Source organism: Dendropsophus ebraccatus, chromosome 2 (genome assembly GCF_027789765.1).
Source record: "Dendropsophus ebraccatus isolate aDenEbr1 chromosome 2, aDenEbr1.pat, whole genome shotgun sequence".
Lineage (NCBI taxonomy): Eukaryota > Metazoa > Chordata > Amphibia > Anura > Hylidae > Dendropsophus > Dendropsophus ebraccatus.
Window position 1 is genome coordinate 200,984,530 of NC_091455.1, and position 17,360 is coordinate 201,001,889.

Genomic DNA, 17,360 nt, shown 5'->3' on the forward strand with positions numbered 1-17,360 from the left:
TCCATTCCATTCATGTCACTGGACTTTTGGAAAAGCTGCATGATGGTGACATGTCCTCCAGCCGCTCCTGCTCTGACTCTGTAGACGCTCTTGTTTCCTTCTCTCCCTTTCTCCCTTCTAGCAATGATTCTGAAGGAAGCGATAGATCACTAAGAGGAGTTAAAGAAGAAGTTTTATCCAGCGTCAGAAAACATGGCCACTTTCTTCCAGAGACATTATGACTGTTGTCTCCAGTTTAGGTGCAATGCAACTCAGTTCCATTGAAGTGAATGGAGCTTAAAGGGATAATTCATAAAATAAAAAAAATAAAAAAATCTTTCAAATCAACTGGTCCTAGCAAGTGTCAGAGATTTTTTATTTACTTCTATTTAAAAATCTTAAATCTTCCAGTACTCATCAGCTGCTGTATGTCTTGCAGGAAGTTGTGTATTCTTTCAAGTCTACTACAGTGTTCTCTGCTGCCACCTCTGGCCATGTCAGGAACTGTCCGGAACAGTAGCAAATCTACTTAGAAAACCTCTCCTGCTCTCCAGACTAGAAAGAATACACCACTTCCTACAGGACATGCAGCAGCTGATAAGTGGAAGACTTGAGATATTTTTTTTTTTTTTTTTAAAGAAGTAAATTACAAGTCTCTGGCACTTTCTGGCACCAGTTGTTTCAAACGAAAAACATTTTTGGTGAACAACTCCTTTAATTGCAAACCACACTAGAACTGGAGACAAGAGTGGTGCTGTCTTTGGAAGAAAGTGGCCATGTTTGTTGGATAACTCCTTTAATAAAATATTAATAATTGTATATTAATTAAAATAGAAAGTTTTTTTGGCTATCTAAAGTAATAGGGCTTCTTACCGGGAATGTAACTCTTATATCATTCCATCGCTCCTGCACTGAGATACAGGTTTTAGATGTTTAATTCAAATTTGGAGAAAAGGCCCAGCAATGTTTGGTCTGTCAGTCTAAACAGAGTGGGCGTTCACACGAAGACATAGGGGTGTTAGTTTAGAGAGAAGTGTCTGAACATTGCTGGGCCTTTGCAGCTCATGATTCAGGATAAGAAGCATTAGTGTAGAACTGTTTGTTACTTTAGATAGCAAAAAGCTGCGGACAGATATGTTTTCAGTCTTTGTCAGATTGTTCTGTGGCATTTAAAACATGAACATATCAATATATTGTAATTTCAATTGGCAAAAGACAAAAGAAAGAAAGAAACCCCGCCCCCAAAAACACCATATACAGCAGTGACCAGTCTTACCTTTCCTTTAGATAAGTTAAGGAAAGGAATGTTTTATGACAGCCTGAGACTGGACACATCTGTACATCTGCTCCCAATAATCTTATACTATTATATGTTGGCTGTGGAAATACATTCTGTATATTTTTGAGAAAGGTATCCCGCATTTGTAAGCATTGGATAATAATCTCTGTACTTCCAGTATACAATACAGAGATTTTTGTTAAATACCAACAAGTTCTAAATACCATTCTTAAAGGGGTACTTCAGAAAAAAAAAATCTTTTAAATCAACTGGTATCAGAGATTTGTAATTTACTTATTTAAGAAAAAAATCTCCAGTCTCCTCATATTTATCAGCTACTGTATGTCCTGTAGGAAGTGGTGTCAAGTCTGACACAGTGCTCTCTGCCGCCACCTCTGTCCATGTCAGGAACTGTCAGAACAGTAGCAAAATAGCAAATTCTAATAGAAAACCGCTTCTGCTCTCCAGACTGACAAGAATACACCCCTTCCTGCAGGACATACAGCAGTTGATAAGTACTAGAAGACTGGAGATTTTTAAATAGAAGTAAATTATAAATCTCTGCCACTTACTGGCAACAGTTGATTTGTAAGGGGAAAAAATCACGGGATACCCCTTTAGGTGACAATATGAAAGTCATTATCAATGCTTCTTTGTGGTTCTCTGAATGCTACACCTTTACAGTGGTAGAAGGGTAGATGGGAGTTCTTAAAATCGGAGGGTTTTGGTGGCAGAGGTGGAGTGGCATAAAGAGTGAGAGTAGAGGAGGGTGGATACAAGCCAATAAGGACTATACTGTTGGCTTAGCGTATAATGAGCAAGTAACTGGGAGTCTGTATAGCTGGGTCTTCATAAAGCTGCTTGGTACAAAGACCTGGCAAACCACAGTGCCAGAAAGGGGCGCCATTACCAAGGAAAAGCCAGTGTCCTGATAGAGAGACAGTCCATGAATAAGTGGACAGCAGAGGCATCAAGCCCAGAGGTATAATGGCAGCTAATAGCGGAGAACTGGCTGACCTGAAACCAGCAGATAGAGGGACAGTGACTGCCCTGAGGCCTAGTGAGAGGCCTGTCCTCCCAGTCCAGCTACCAGAGAGTGAGACGGTATCATTACAACTGACAGTGACAACCCCCCGGGCTCCCCGCGGTCTGAGGGATAGATAGTAATCCCTTCTTCTGTGTACTAAAGTACTGCATCCAGCATTGAGGAGAAATGTGGCCTATGTAATTGTACTACTACAGTTTTCTATTTCTGCTGTTACACGTTGGGGCTATGTTCACACAATGTATGAGACTGGCCGGGTCACGGAATGGCCAGTCTCTGAAAGGATAGTCCTGGCTGGTACTGCAGTACCAGCCAGATGATCTTCAGGGCCGCAGAGTTCTGATGCGGGCACTTCTGCCGACTGTGCAGGGAGTAATATCTCCAGTCAGACATGTTTATGGACTTAAAGGGGTATTCCAATCTCCTATTTATAACAGACTTATGGCTGTGGTCCAACCACCTGGATCCCCACCAATCCCAAGAACAGGAGCGCAATTGCCCTACAATCAATCGAGTAGTCATTCTCTATGGGGCCACCGGCAAACCTGGGCTGCATCCCCGCCACCACCACCCCGGCACCCCCCCCAAGGGCCCATGATTGCAAACCCCCATTCTCCCCCCTCCCCGTGCGTGCCCATGATTGCAAACCCCCATTCCCCCCCACCACGCGCGCCCATGTTTGCAAACACATAATAGGCCCCCGCCGCTCGACACCGCACTGTCATGCACCCCCCTCCCCCCGGCACTTACTAGAGCGCAGGGCAACACTTTCTGGAGAGTGCAGCTGCATAGCGCCGCAGCGGACGCACGCACACCCGCACGCAATCAATCAGGGACAAGGCTGCTGGGTGACGTCAGGAAAAGAACCCGGCAGTACGTTGAGAAGCTGGGGAGCGCGGGCGGCAAGATGTGTGGTGAGGCCGTGACTGCTGCTGTCATTTTAGTTAAGTTAAACTTACCTAAAATGGCAGCGGTGAAGATCTTGCCGCCCCCTGCAGGGACGCAGAATCTGCCACCTGAGGCGGAATACTCATTCCGCCTCATGGCAAAAGCGGCCCTGCGATAGATAGATAATAGATAGATAGATAGATAGATAGATAGATAGGAGATAGATAGATAGATAGATAGATAGATAGAAGATAGATAGATAGATAGATAGATAGATAGATAGATAGATAGATAGATAGATAGATAGGAGATAGATAGATAGATAGATAGATAGAAGATAGATAGATACATAGATAGATAGATAGATAGATAGATAGATAGATAGATAGGAGATAGATAGATAGATAGATAGATAGATAGATAGATAGATAGATAGATAGGAGATAGATAGATAGATAGATAGATAGATAGATAGATAGATAGGAGATAGATAGATAGATAGATAGATAGATAGATAGGAGATAGATAGATAGATAGGAGATAGATAGATAGATAAATAGATCCTAAGATAATAAGGGAAATACTAAAAGGGGAGACTAGATGGACCAGGGGGGCTTCTTCTGCCGACAATCTTCTATGTTTCTATGTTTTCTGTGGATTAGTGTCTATTTTATCTATAACATGATATCAAAGGAAGAGATTATTCTCACACTATGATTGATGCTATATAATTTATTCTGCATTAATAGTCTATTGTAGTAACAATGAGCACACACAGTATAACCCTCCACTGTTCTGATATTATTCCCGGCTAATAGTTACAAAAACTGTGACCAATTCTAAACTTTAAAAAAATAACAAAACAAAAAAAAAGAATAAATGAAACGAAGCCGAAATCTTTCTGAGGAATTAATCCAGGCGCAGATCCTCGCTGACGACACAAATTATCCGTCATTATTGTTAATCTGACCCAGTTGCAGATGATAATTGCTCTACCACCCAGGGATTAAAGCTTCAGAAGTGCCGCAGTCGGGTGCTGTGATCTCTGACACACATCAGCGCGCTGAAAGAAGCTTTAGTCGATTTCCGAGCGTGGCAAATTGGGGTGACAGCTCTTTTCTTATAGCGGAGAAGCCGCGGTGTGATGTGCAGATGCAGCCTGACGCATATGGGATAGCTTGGATGGTATATTTGTATTTAGGATTAATATAATTTCGGGGCATTATGCAGCGTAATTACAGCAATTGCAGAGAAAATCGAGCGCCCTTCGGCTGGGTGGCGGCTTCCTAGAAAAGTGCGCTGCTTAATAATCGCACCATTAAAGCTCAAATGAAGCATGGTTAAGAAAAGAGAACGTAGTGTACCTGTTTCTCCATAAGGTAATGCAAATTAAAGTGAGTATTGTAACTTGGTGCGTTATACTACTGTATATAGAACATTCTCTGATTAACAAGATCTGCTATCACATAATACACATAGAGAATGAATGAAGCTGCGGGTCAGGCGCCAACCCACAGCTCCATTCAAAACAAAATGGTCAGGGCGCCACTCTAGAGATCCCTAAGGGGCCTAGAGGTCTGACTTCCCTACAATCCCATAGCCACGCTACAGCCACCATAAAGAATTTCAAAATACACATTAATCCCTACTCCCGTAGACATAGGGGAGGAGCCACAGCAACATGGAGTCACGCATGCTCTACCACTCAATCTTGATTGGCAGCCTGAATGCTGGGTTTAGCATTAAAGAAGCATTCCGGAATTTTTTTTTACCTGTCCCCCCTCAATGCTGAGGCTGCTGTAAGCACAGGACTATATTAGCTAGCAAGGTCTTTGCTCATCACAATATCTGCTTTCAGTTAAAAGCTATCTGCCTTGCCCTATTATCTCCATAATAATAAATAGCCTCAATAAAATGAATAAAAGTACAAAAAGCATGGAGCACTCACTTTTTGGAAACTTTAACTTATACTAAGGTAAATGTATTAGGAACTTTTTAAGTTTGGGCTATAGGCAGCTTTTAAATAGCAACCGCACACTGCTCCACCATATTTAGTAAAGAATAGTCTTTTAGGCGGCACGTCTGTGTCAAGGGTGGTGTGTCAATTGTAGAAAAAAATTCATAAAAAATACAACAATTTTTTTCTACAATAACATTTCTTGAAGCATGAAATGGTGAGTGCCGTGAATGAACTTCTATACCACCATATTCAGTGACATAAACCTGGTTGGTTGTACTGCATATGGTTTATATGGTAGCTGTTCGACTGGTTTTTCTACCAGTTGATACACAGTTTTTATTCATATGTAAGATTAAAAGTTATATTTTAGTTGGGTCCCTTTAAGGGGGCATTTGTCCCCAGGCGTTTAGCCTGAGGGATTGGGAGCATAAAGTTTTTAAAGGATTTATCCAGAGTTAGAAAAAAAAAAACGGAACAACTTTCTTGCAAAAATAGCACCACCCTGTCCCCAGGTTGTGTGTGGTATTACAATTCAGCTCCATTCACTTTAATGGAACAGAGCTGCAAAACCCTTAACACACCCAAAACTGAGTTTTTTTCTAACCTTGGAGAACCCCTTTAACTCAACACTGGCTCATAGTTAGTATTCATTGACCAATGTTGGCATGCTCCAAGGTTGTTGGAATAATTCAATATGGCTGACAAAAATCTGTTGAGAACTATCTGCCACTGTTTACTGTACCTATTTGGCAGGATATATTGAGCTGCCCGTGCAGGGCGTTATTTTTCTCTATCACTCATCCATCCAGCGCTGCCTGCTGACAGAAGCCGCTATTATGGAACACATTAGAGCTTACTGGAGGTTATCACCATAGAAACTACATGATTTACAGTCGAGCGAAACTGAGAAGGTTTTGTAAAATATAAATACCTTAAATTGGTGCTGTACAGTATAGGCTAATGTTGCCGAATTAGCAAAGCTTCTGAGAATAAAGACCTTTGTGTATTTTTTTAAAGAAAGGGTTAATATTCATTTAATTCTATAGACTGTTCTATTGGTAAATTCTATTCGTTCTTATTAACAAGATCTGCTATCACATAATGCTTGAGTATGGCACTCGGCTCTCTCCAGTAGGTCCATAGAGAATGAGTGGAGCTGTGGGTCAGGTGCCGACCCACAGCTCCATTCAAAGTGGTAAGGGCGCCACTCTAGAGATCCTCGGGGGGCCCAGACGTCAAACCCCCTACAATCTCATACTTGTCCCCTTTCCTTTAAATAGAGGACAAGTAAATTTAAAGGCCAACTCCGGGCAGAGTGATTTTTTTGTAAAAGTGCCAGGGAGGGAGATGCTGAAAGAAATAATGTGCTCCCCCTCCCCGGGGTCCAAATATCTTCCGGTGCCACCTTTTTTATTAGAAAAAAAACAAAAACACTCAGGTCTTTCTAGCGGCTACAAAGAGAATGAATAGAGTCGGGGGCCAATCTGGAGATCGCTGGGGGGTATGGAGGTAGGACCCCATGTGATCTCTTACGCACCTCTGCTCCCGAATTGACATGTTAATTCAGTGAGCAGAGAGCGACAGAAATGGAGGTGCACGAGCCCTCCTATAGAGACACTGTGGGACACTGAGGGAGGCGAGATTCTGCAGCGAAATTTCAACACTTTACTCAGTGTGAACAATCCCTTATATAGGAAAGCCCTGTTAAGCCCTACTTTATACTAAGTCAGCAGAACCTAACACTGGTGTATGGGGGTGTTCTGACTCCCCACTAACAGATGATGTTGGTTGAGGACAGGACCCTTTTGTTCTCAGAGGAATAAGCTGGTGCAAAAGGTGGTAGTGGCTTAACCCTCTCTTCCCCATAGGGAGTACATAAAAGTTCAGCCATGCCAAATGCACATGTGTACAGGAGAGATACAGTAACTGTCGGCCAGGCAATTGTTAGCCAAGCGAACGGTATATAAGCACATTAACCAAATATGAACACGCTTGAAGCCTATATGAACATTGCGACTACTGGGTGTTGGGTGTCAGGGAGGTGTCGCAAACAGGATATTGACATAGATATAGTATACGGGGGCAGTAAATTGAACCTATGGTTGGTTGGGTTGGAAGAAAACCTAGCCATGCCTCTACATGGAGCTTCCACAGGTCAAAGTCTATAATAATTACCAATAATGCTCATTTGTTTCTTGTTTTCCCTCTAAATGCTGTATTATATATTTTTTTAATTTTATAATATTAATGGTTTGCTTATACATTTTCATAATTTTATTTGTAGAGCCAATTCCGTCACATGGAACCCACATAAAATGATGGGCGTTCCACTCCAATGTTCGGCACTTTTGGTTAGAGAAGAGGTAAGACTTCACAACTTTAACAACACACATCCTAGGTCTTCACGATGCAAATTATAGATTATACTTCAATCTCTTACTTTATTTAGAATGGTAACAATGATTTGTCATGAAAAACCTATAAACTAACTCTCATTAAAGAGTTCACACCCCAACCAATCTGTTGCGTCAAGGTTGTCTCCACATTCTGTGTCTATGAGATTCCCTTTCAACCCACTTCAGAAAAGTGATGTTTTTCCAGTCCAGCCTAGAAGTGGTGCTGGAAGACACAGGTGGATATGGTCCAAATATCTCAAAGAAGATTCACCTTACAGATCCCCCTTTGGCCAAACAATATATTAAAGGTAAACTCTGGCAAAGATGAAAAACCCATTGCTGGCATAGGGGTGGGGGAACATACTGCGGCAGCTATACTTGCCCTGCCCTCGTGATCCTGCAGTGCCGCCTTCCCACTCATGGACCCCCACTGGCTACCTGTAGCTCCTGCAAAATCCCAAACCCACTTAGCCAGTCAGTGACAGAGATGGGACACCATTGCAGTCACTGATTGGCTATACGAGGAGTTCCTGCCAGGTCGTGATGACATAGGAAGCTGGGAGAAACTGGAGGTCCATGAGTAAGGCAGTGGGGACTTGGGGACCTGTAAGTATAGCTGCTGCAGTTTCCCCACCATCCTGCCAGCACTGGGTTTTTCATCTTTGCCAGATTTCTCCTTTAATATAATGGCACTGGAAAAAAAGGAACTATGAGACATAGCCAGTACTCAATATGATTTTACTGATATTAAGTAGACCACCAGACTTTGTTCACACTGGTCTTATGGATAACAACCAGATTTCCAGTATTTTTGAATTCCAGATTTGTACTCTATTTTCCCATCCAAAATACGAGAACTCTGATAAAGACCTGGCAGACCCTATTATAAGTAATGAGATCCATCAGAACTCATCTAGCCTTGATGCTAATGTACATCGTCTTACAATATTCCCATTTCCCTCCATGTAATAGTTTTTTCTTAGTAATGCTCATCTTTTACTATCATTTCTGTGTGTCTTAATAAGATAAGGCCATATCAAACTATAATAACAATAATAATATAGTAAAATGGGCTCCTCGCAGTTGGAGTCATTATGGAAGCCCTGGATGAAATTACTTAAAGAATTAGAGGACGCCAATAATGGCTCTAATGTAGAAGTAACGGCTCTTCCTATCGGAAGTCTGCAATTTAAGTAGTTACCATCTTCAATGTTAAAAACATTGTAATAGTCTTCTGCATTGGCATCTCATTTTAAATATGTTGCATTTACATGTTTTACAAAAAAAATAAAAAATAGTCTAGGAGTATAGTGTCTCTATAGGTGTCCATTCACCTCAGACTCAAGTTGGCCGAACTCATGGACTGTGCCATATTCGGTTTACTGTCTATAAAGTGTATGGGGGCTTCCTGACTCTTCCCCAACAAAGTACATTGGAGAAAAGGGTCTGGCATGTTGGATTTTTACCACCTGGATCCACCTGGAGAGCTGTCTGACCGTGGCTTACCCCTTTCACCATAAAGGAAACATGAACGTTCGGCCGTGCCGATGATCACTTGTGTATTGGGAGGTCGGAAGAAATAGCTGTTGGCCAGACAATCCTTTGAAACCTATTGAATGTATATGGCCACCTTTAAAGGGGTTATCCATTAAAAAAAAAAAAAAAAAACATATTTTAAAGGACCTTAAACCATTGAAAATAACAAAAAAGAAGTATCTTGTCTCCCACATGCCATGCTGATCCTCTATCCAGGCTTCAATCTTCACCCTGGTCTTCATTCTGGAGCGGACGTCGCAGACAAATAGTGGTATCAGAGCTAATAGGACGTACTCCTAATATAGTGGCTCCCATCACTGACGATGCCAGGTGCTGCTCATGATAGTCACATGATGCTCCAGAAGGAAGACCAGGGTGGCAACCAGAGTCTCAACGACGGAGGATCAGCGTCAGATGGGATAGGTGAATTACTGTTTTTTTTTTTTAACCTGTTTAGAGCCCTTTTAAAAAAAAAATTTAAGTGATGGATAGCCCTTTTAAAATCAATGTACCAGCAGTACATTCGCTTTATGATTTTCACATGGATAGAACCACGCTGGCACGGGGAAGTCGGGGCTTTGGTCCTTTTTTAAACCGCTGCCCGGTTCCCGCGTACGCCACCATTCTATTCCTGGGCACCAGTGGGGCGAAGCACTGGCTCTATTAGAAACAATGGAGCCGCATCATAGAGGGGTGGGGTCTTCCCCCCGCCGGAGGCGGGCCAGCCAGCCTCCATAGCTTCACCCCCGGCTGGTGCCTGGAAATAGAACGACACCGTACATGGAAACCGGGCCACGGTTCAAAAAAAGCACCATGGCACCGGCTTCCCTGCACCAGCGCGGTTCTATCCATGTGAAAATCTTAAAGTGAATGTACTGCTGATTCACTTTAAGTACAAAAAGACCTAAATGAACTGCCATTTTGATTTCTATCAGGTCCTTGTTGACCTCCATGCCTCAATCTTATCTTTACACACAGGAAATGCCTTCTCAGCCAATCACCAGCAGCCCCTGTGACCCACCTCATCCAGTGATTGGCTGAGCAGGACAAGGTTTCATCCAGCGTTTGAGGAGCTTGAGGAGCTTCCTATACTTTGAACAGTCAATTCACCCCTGTTCTGTATAATTGTGAATTTTCTTTATTGGTCACTGCTTGTGATTTCCTTTCCTCACATTTCATTCCTGTATTCTCCAGGGAATAATGCAGAGCTGTAACCAGATGCACGCCACCTACCTCTTCCAGCAGGATAAGCAGTATGACCTGTCCTACGATACCGGGGACAAGGCTCTGCAATGTGGACGCCATGTAGACATTTTTAAACTATGGTTGATGTGGAGAGCTAAGGTAAGGACTAGCCAGATATCTTACCAATAACTCAGGTATATTTGGATATTATACATGTTATTTTATATCACTGAACAAATAACAGGTAATGGCTATGTTCACACTATGGGATTCTGTAAACATCATTGCCAAAGGCAGTAAAAAAGACGTCCAATATTTGCTAATGACAGACGTCTAAAATGATCATGATCATCATAGATGACAGTCATCGGAAAATATCGGATGTCTCTTCAGAGACAGAGACTCCCTTTGTAGCTACTTTCTGTCCCAAATCATTGATGGGGCTCCAAAACGAGGGAATGCCCTCATTAAGCCTATTTGAGAATAGAATCCTTCATGTGGCTACCAGCATTTCTTACGTGAACACCGCAGAGGATCGCTGGACACCTTGATGTATTGTCCACCACAGTGGTCAGAATTTGGACGTTGCAGTTATTTGCTGAAAGTTGGAGCCATACGAGAAGTCATTGCACACTGACAAAGGGGTGGGGGAGCCCGGAAATCAGTTTTGTCGGAATGATGTAGATACTGTAATAATGTTTAAGATGTTCCTGTAGAATTGGTCTCCCGCCCAAGGCAACTGTCCAACACCCAGCGAATTCTATGCATGCCATGGAACTGGCTAGCCATGAGCTTTTCCTTGCAAAACAATGAAGAGAACAACACTGGAGGTGCACTTTAAAGTGTCACTGTCATTTCGTTTTTTTGCAGAAATCAATAGTCCAGGCGATATTAAGAAACTTTGTAATTGGGTTTATTAGGCAAATATGCCATTATCTGCATTCAAAAAGCCTTTCCCCAGGTCCACCCCTCTCCTCCCTTCTCTCTCTCATCCACTGCTCATTATCAAGAAATCTCTACTCTTTTACACAGTCGGGCCCTGTCTGTTCTATGAAGAGGGGAGGGGGGAGGAGGGAGGAAGGAGATTAGTCAGCGGCAGAGAGCAGAGAACAAAGGATTACACAGCGGGAGCTGTGTGAAACTGGTATTCAAAGGTCAGTGCTGACTGTCAGAGGAGATAGCCCTGTAATGTAGCTGTAAATTAAATCTTTGTTGTCCTGTTTTGGTACCTCATCTCCCTCCCCTCTCCATAGACAATCATGAAGACAGGGGGGAGAGCTTCAAACTGCTTTTTCATTATAAAAATGCATTTTCGGCTAATAAACCCAATTACAAAGTTTCTTAAAATCGCCCTTACTATTGATTTCTGCAAAAAAAATAAAAATAAACGACAGTGACACTTTAAGGATTAGAAAAAAAGTCCCTCTCTCAAGATGTACCCACTACAGCACATTTCTTAGAAACCAGTTAGCACAGCAGAATGTCTCTTGCAACTTCTTTTCAAACTTTTACATAATTTTTACATTTAATTTCTCTTCTAGGGAACCACTGGATTTGAGGCTCATATCGATAAATGTCTAGACCTTGCGGAATATCTGTATAATAAAGTAAAGAATCGGGAAGGCTATGAACTGGTGATTGAAGGAAAGGTATGTTCCAATGTTTTGTGTCTTTATTTTCCCATCCTATAAGGAGCCCAAAATCCAACAGACATCTATTAATGTTTGTGTGAAATGGGGTACTCTATTTTACCTGCCCTCTAGCAATATGCAAAAAGGGGGACTATCAGACGAATCTAACCTGCTTATAGCCCCCTATTGTGCATGGAACGCTGTGGAGGATGGTTTGTCTCTTACCTTCCTCCTTGTCACCGTTCCCGTGCTGTTTGCAGTGTAATCCTCGGTCTGGAGCACCATTAGGAGAATTGCCCCGCCCCCAGAGTGGAAGCTGATACTCTGATTAGAGCTCTGGGGGCGGGGCAGTGGTCTTAATGGTGCTCCAGACTGAGGATTACACTGGTAACAGTATGGGAACGGTGATGAGGAGGAAGGTAAGAGACATACCATCCTCCTCAGCGTCCCATGCACAATAGGGGGCTATCAGCAGGTTAGATTCGTCTGACCAGCTGATAGTTCCCCTGTAAACTCTTATTTTACATAAATACAGTGTTACTAATTTGATTTTATTTTCTGATTGTAATTTCATTTTGTCATGTTCAGCACATTATTATATGGGGGCAGCCATCTTGCCTGAGCTGTTTTAACAACATTTTGAGATATGCTTTACAGCAATCCCTCATGGACATAAAATAGACCCAACAGCCTGTTCCAGACCCTATTCACTAGAGCATTTCTAATACTTGTATCACTTTAATATATAGTGGACATGTCATCATGTCTATATATGATATCTATTATCAAAGTTTAATATAGTTTTTTGTTTTTGTTTTTTTTTATCAATAGCCCCAGCATACCAATGTTTGCTTCTGGTATGTACCTCCAAGTATAAGACACATGGAAGACAATGAGGAAAGAATGGAAAGACTTGCAAAGGTAATGTAGTTTCTAATCAGAGCCATGTATAAAGAAAAGACTGCCACCCTCTAAGGGTCGCCCTCTTTTATTCCTCCTAGAACTCGTGTATGGGTAATTTAACAAGTGTTTGTTACTGGCTGTTAAGGAATTTTTACATGAGGCTTTGTCAACCAGGAATGTCGCTAGGAGGCGGGGCCTAAAGAGACAGGATGAGATGCTGAATCACAAGCAGCGTAGAAGGTAGGAATGCACTGCTTGTGATCTGGAAACTGACAGCAAAGATATATGCATATCAATGCTGTCACTTTCCATGGTTGCACGAACAATACAAGAATCGTTCTTGCAGCCCAGCCGCTCGATTTGTCATGCTGTGTAAATCGGCCCACGGCCAACAAACCTTTGAGTGTAAAAGGACCCTTACTGACTGACCCTGTCCAAGCAGTGCTGGGAGAGTCAGAATGGTAACCAGCAGTTGTCAAGTTATTCATAAATTCTAGGAAGAATAAAAGAGACATGGGGCAATGCAGAATTATAAGAAAAGCTGCTCTGGAGCTTTGTTACAAGGTAAATATGCAATATAATGGATAAGATAGAAAAGCTGACACTCTTTCTGTAATCTCTTAGGCCACCTGGTATATCATGGCAGAGTAAAGGTATAGGGAAAGCTTGGGAGCTGAGCTGCATCTATTTAACCCTTTAGGTGCCACTGTCAATGCTGACATCAGCATCAATGCAGTTAGAAAATGCACAGCAATTTCTCCTGCAATGCAATCAGCCGTTCAAAGGCCTCCGTGTCTGCCATGACTAGCCTACTATTATCCTGCCCTAGGTAGGCTGTACTAGTAGATTGTCGACCTGACAGTTCACTGCAATTCACATGTCTTGAAAGGAACTGTATAAGCAATCAAAAAAATACATAGTAAAGCTTCCCAATGGGACTAAAAAAAAAAAAGTAATTAGAAATAAATTTAAAAAAAATTAAAATATAAAATAACCTCTTACCCCAATTCCCCAATTTGTTATTTTTTTTCTATTTGACCCAATTATTTGTTTGCTTTCACTGTATATTTTATAGTAAAATGACAGGTATCAATAAAAAGAATAAAAAAGCGCAAATGGTCCAGCTAACAAACCCTCATACAGAAACTGAAAAAGAGAAAACATAAAAGCGGAAATGAATCCTCCACATCCTCAAGGGGTTAAAGGAGAAAATTTTTATTAAAGTATTGTATTGCCCCCCAAAGTTATACAAATTACCAATATACACTTATTACATGGAATGCTTATAAAGTGCTTTTCCCCCCACACTTACTACTGCATCAAGGCTTCACTTCCTGGATAACATGGTGATGTTACTTCCTGGATAACATGGTGATGTCACTTCCTGGATAACATGGTGATGTCACTTCCTGGATAACATGGTGATGTCACTTGCTGGATAACATGGTGATGTCACTCCCTGGATAACATGGTGATGTCACTTCCTGGATAACATGGTGATGTCACTTGCTGGATAACATGGTGATGTCACTCCCTGGATAACATGGGGATGTCACTTCCTGGATAACATGGAGATGTCACTTGCTGGATAACATGGTGATGTCACTTTCTGGATAACATGGTGATGTCACTTCCTGGATAACATGGTGATGTCACTTTCTGGATAACATGGTGATGTCACTTCCTGGATAACATGGTGATATCACGACCCGACTCCCAGAGCTGTGCGGGCTGTGGCTGCTGGAGAGGATCATGGCAGAGGAATGCTCAGTGGCCCTCCAGTGCCCTGTGTCCCTCAGTGTCCCCCCCCCCTGCCATCATCCTCCCCTGAAGCCACAGCCCGCACAGCTCTGGGAGTCAGGGTCGTGACATCACCATTTTATCCATGAAGTGACATCACCATGTGGTCTAGGAAGTGACATCACCATGTTATCCAGGAAGTGACATCACTAGGTTATCCAGGAAGTGACATCACCACGTTATCCAGGAAGTGAAGCCTTGACGCAGTAGTAAGTGCAGGGAAAAAAGCACTTTATAAGCATTTCCCCTAAAAAGTGTATATTGGGGATTTGTATAACTTTTGGGGGGCAATACAATACTTTAATAAACATTTTTGCCAGACTTCTCCTTCAAGCAAAGCAACTAGATCTTTTACAGTATAATGTCAAATTCCATGTACAATTCCCATCATGACTGGACAACCAAAGTTTTGGCTCTCCAGACAGGATGAAAATTGTAGTTTTGCAACAGCAAGAGGACGGAAGGTTCCCTATCCCTGGTATAAATGATGGGTTTTTAGAACTATTAATTCTGGCAGGCCCAAGTAACCCCAGTCCCAACAACTTTATGCAATTTTTTTATTTTTTTTGGACATTCAGGTAGCGCCAGTGATCAAAGCCCGTATGATGGAATATGGAACCACCATGGTCAGTTACCAACCTCACGATGGCAAAGTAAACTTCTTCCGCATGGTGATCTCCAACCCAGCTGCAACTCATCAAGACATTGATTTTCTGATTGAGGAAATTGAGCGCCTCGGACAAGACTTATAAAGTGATCCTTAGGGCTGGTGGGAAACTCTTAGGCACACTATAGAGTTGTCAGAACCGTGTGAATTCTATTCGTGGTGCGTTATAAAGTAATTCAATATTGTGCCGTAAATCTTGAGTATAGCTGTAGTGCGGAAAACATTTGCTCCATTTTCCAGTCTTGCTTTTTAGATTCCTATTACTAGCGATGATGTCTAGGGAAATGGTATCATGTATACCTTCTCATGTGCTACGCGAAATGATTGCTGCTTTATGTGAATGTGCCAACCGTGACTAAAACAGTCAATGTCCTACTCCACGTCCTAAGGCCATGATGCAGTGAAGCCTTTCATAGTATCAAGATGGAATTTCTAATTTACATTTGATATATGTAAAAGACATATAATTTTCCAGTAGAGTATATATATATATACAGTATATATATATATATATATATATATATATATATATATATATATATATATATATACTACAAAGATCCTATTTTATAAAGCAAAGATTTAATTTTGTACTGGTTACAAAAGTAAGCATATTGTCAGTGACCGAAATCTAATGTTTGGTATTGTTCATTGACTAGATCCTATATGAAAAAGACTTACATGTAGACTTATAATGTACAATCTATAATCCGTATGTTGGAGATCAGCCATGGGTACTGAAAATTCTCCAAAAATTTCCTCACAATAAAATATGTAAAAAAAAATCATCAATGACCCAAATAAAAACCAAGAACCCATAGTTATCAACAATTTTCCAGTATTTAAAGAAATGACTTTGCAATTCATTTGAATGAGATGAGCTGTAATATCAGCCTGTGAACAGTAGGGGTGCTGTTTCCAGGGAAAAAAATATAGGGGGAGATTAATCAAACATGATGTAAAGTGAAACTGGCTCAGTTGCCCCTAGCAACCAATCAGATTCCACCTTTCATTTTCCAGACAGTCTGTGAGGAATGAAAAGTGGAATCTGATTGGTTGCTAGGGGCAACTGAGCCTGTTTCACTTCACATCATGTTTGATAAATCTCCCCCTTGGTTTTCTGAATAATAATCATAGACATGGTGGCTGTGGATTAGACGATATCCAGAATGTTATGCTGTTACATAGCATGGGTACCTTCTAAGACTCCTTATACACCAGCAAGGCCTAAGAGGCAGCCATGCAAGTCAGGGCTTGCAATCACTTTCAGTACCCCTCCCCACCCACAATAAGACAATAAGGGCTACAAGGCGATTTTGGCTAAAACAGGGATCACTATGTTGTACTATGTGGATGGTGCTATGTTGTACTATGTGAATAGGCTGATGTCGCAACTAGAGATGAGCGAACCGGCCGAGGTTCGGGTTCGTATGAACCTGAACTCTCGGCTTCTGATTCCCGCTGTCTGCCCGCTCCGTGGAGAGGGTGGATACAGCCTGAGGACCGCCTGGAAAACTGGCATACAGCCATAGCCATAAGCTGTATCCCAGTTTTCTAGGCTGTCCTCAGGCTGTATCAACCCTCTCCACGGAGCGGGCAGACAGTGGGAATCAGAAGCCGAGAGTTCAGGTTGATACGAACCCGAACCTCGGCTGGTTCGCTCATCTCTAGTCGCAACGTATAAGGGTCATGATTGTGATCCGATAGTTGCAGTAAAACCATCTCGGGTCATAGTTGTGGCAGCTTGTGGGCCCCAATTTCAGTTACCATAGCCCCGGCATGGCACGATTCACACCTTGCCGCACGACCCTTGTCAGTCAAAGCACAATAACCACATTTCCTACATTTGTGCAATCCTGGAAAATCCCTTTAAGGACCTGAAGACATATGTTAGAGAATTTCTCAGTACTAATGTAGTTTACTATATCCATAGCAAAAAAAAAAAAAAAAACCAAAAAAAACTAAACAAAAAACTCAGTACATCCCTTACCTCCCTATCTCCACGCTCCAATATTATTATTTGAAACGTATATGGCTGTCCATTTCTTCTATGGTCAATGAGTATATGTTCTTTATCCATGACTTGTAGAT

The 17,360-nt window shown here is 41.9% G+C and overlaps 1 protein-coding gene across 1 annotated transcript in view; it reads left to right on the forward strand.

Moving 5' to 3' along the window:
* GAD2 (glutamate decarboxylase 2) overlaps positions 1-15,354 on the forward strand; it is a 68,027-nt gene extending 52,673 nt beyond the window's left edge. The window contains exons 12-16 of the mRNA XM_069960544.1: positions 7,436-7,514; positions 10,278-10,427; positions 11,810-11,917; positions 12,731-12,820; positions 15,181-15,354. Of these exons, the coding sequence (XP_069816645.1) occupies positions 7,436-7,514; positions 10,278-10,427; positions 11,810-11,917; positions 12,731-12,820; positions 15,181-15,354 (601 nt within the window). The remainder of the gene's footprint in view (positions 1-7,435; positions 7,515-10,277; positions 10,428-11,809; positions 11,918-12,730; positions 12,821-15,180) is intronic.
* Positions 15,355-17,360: the final 2,006 nt, after the last annotated feature.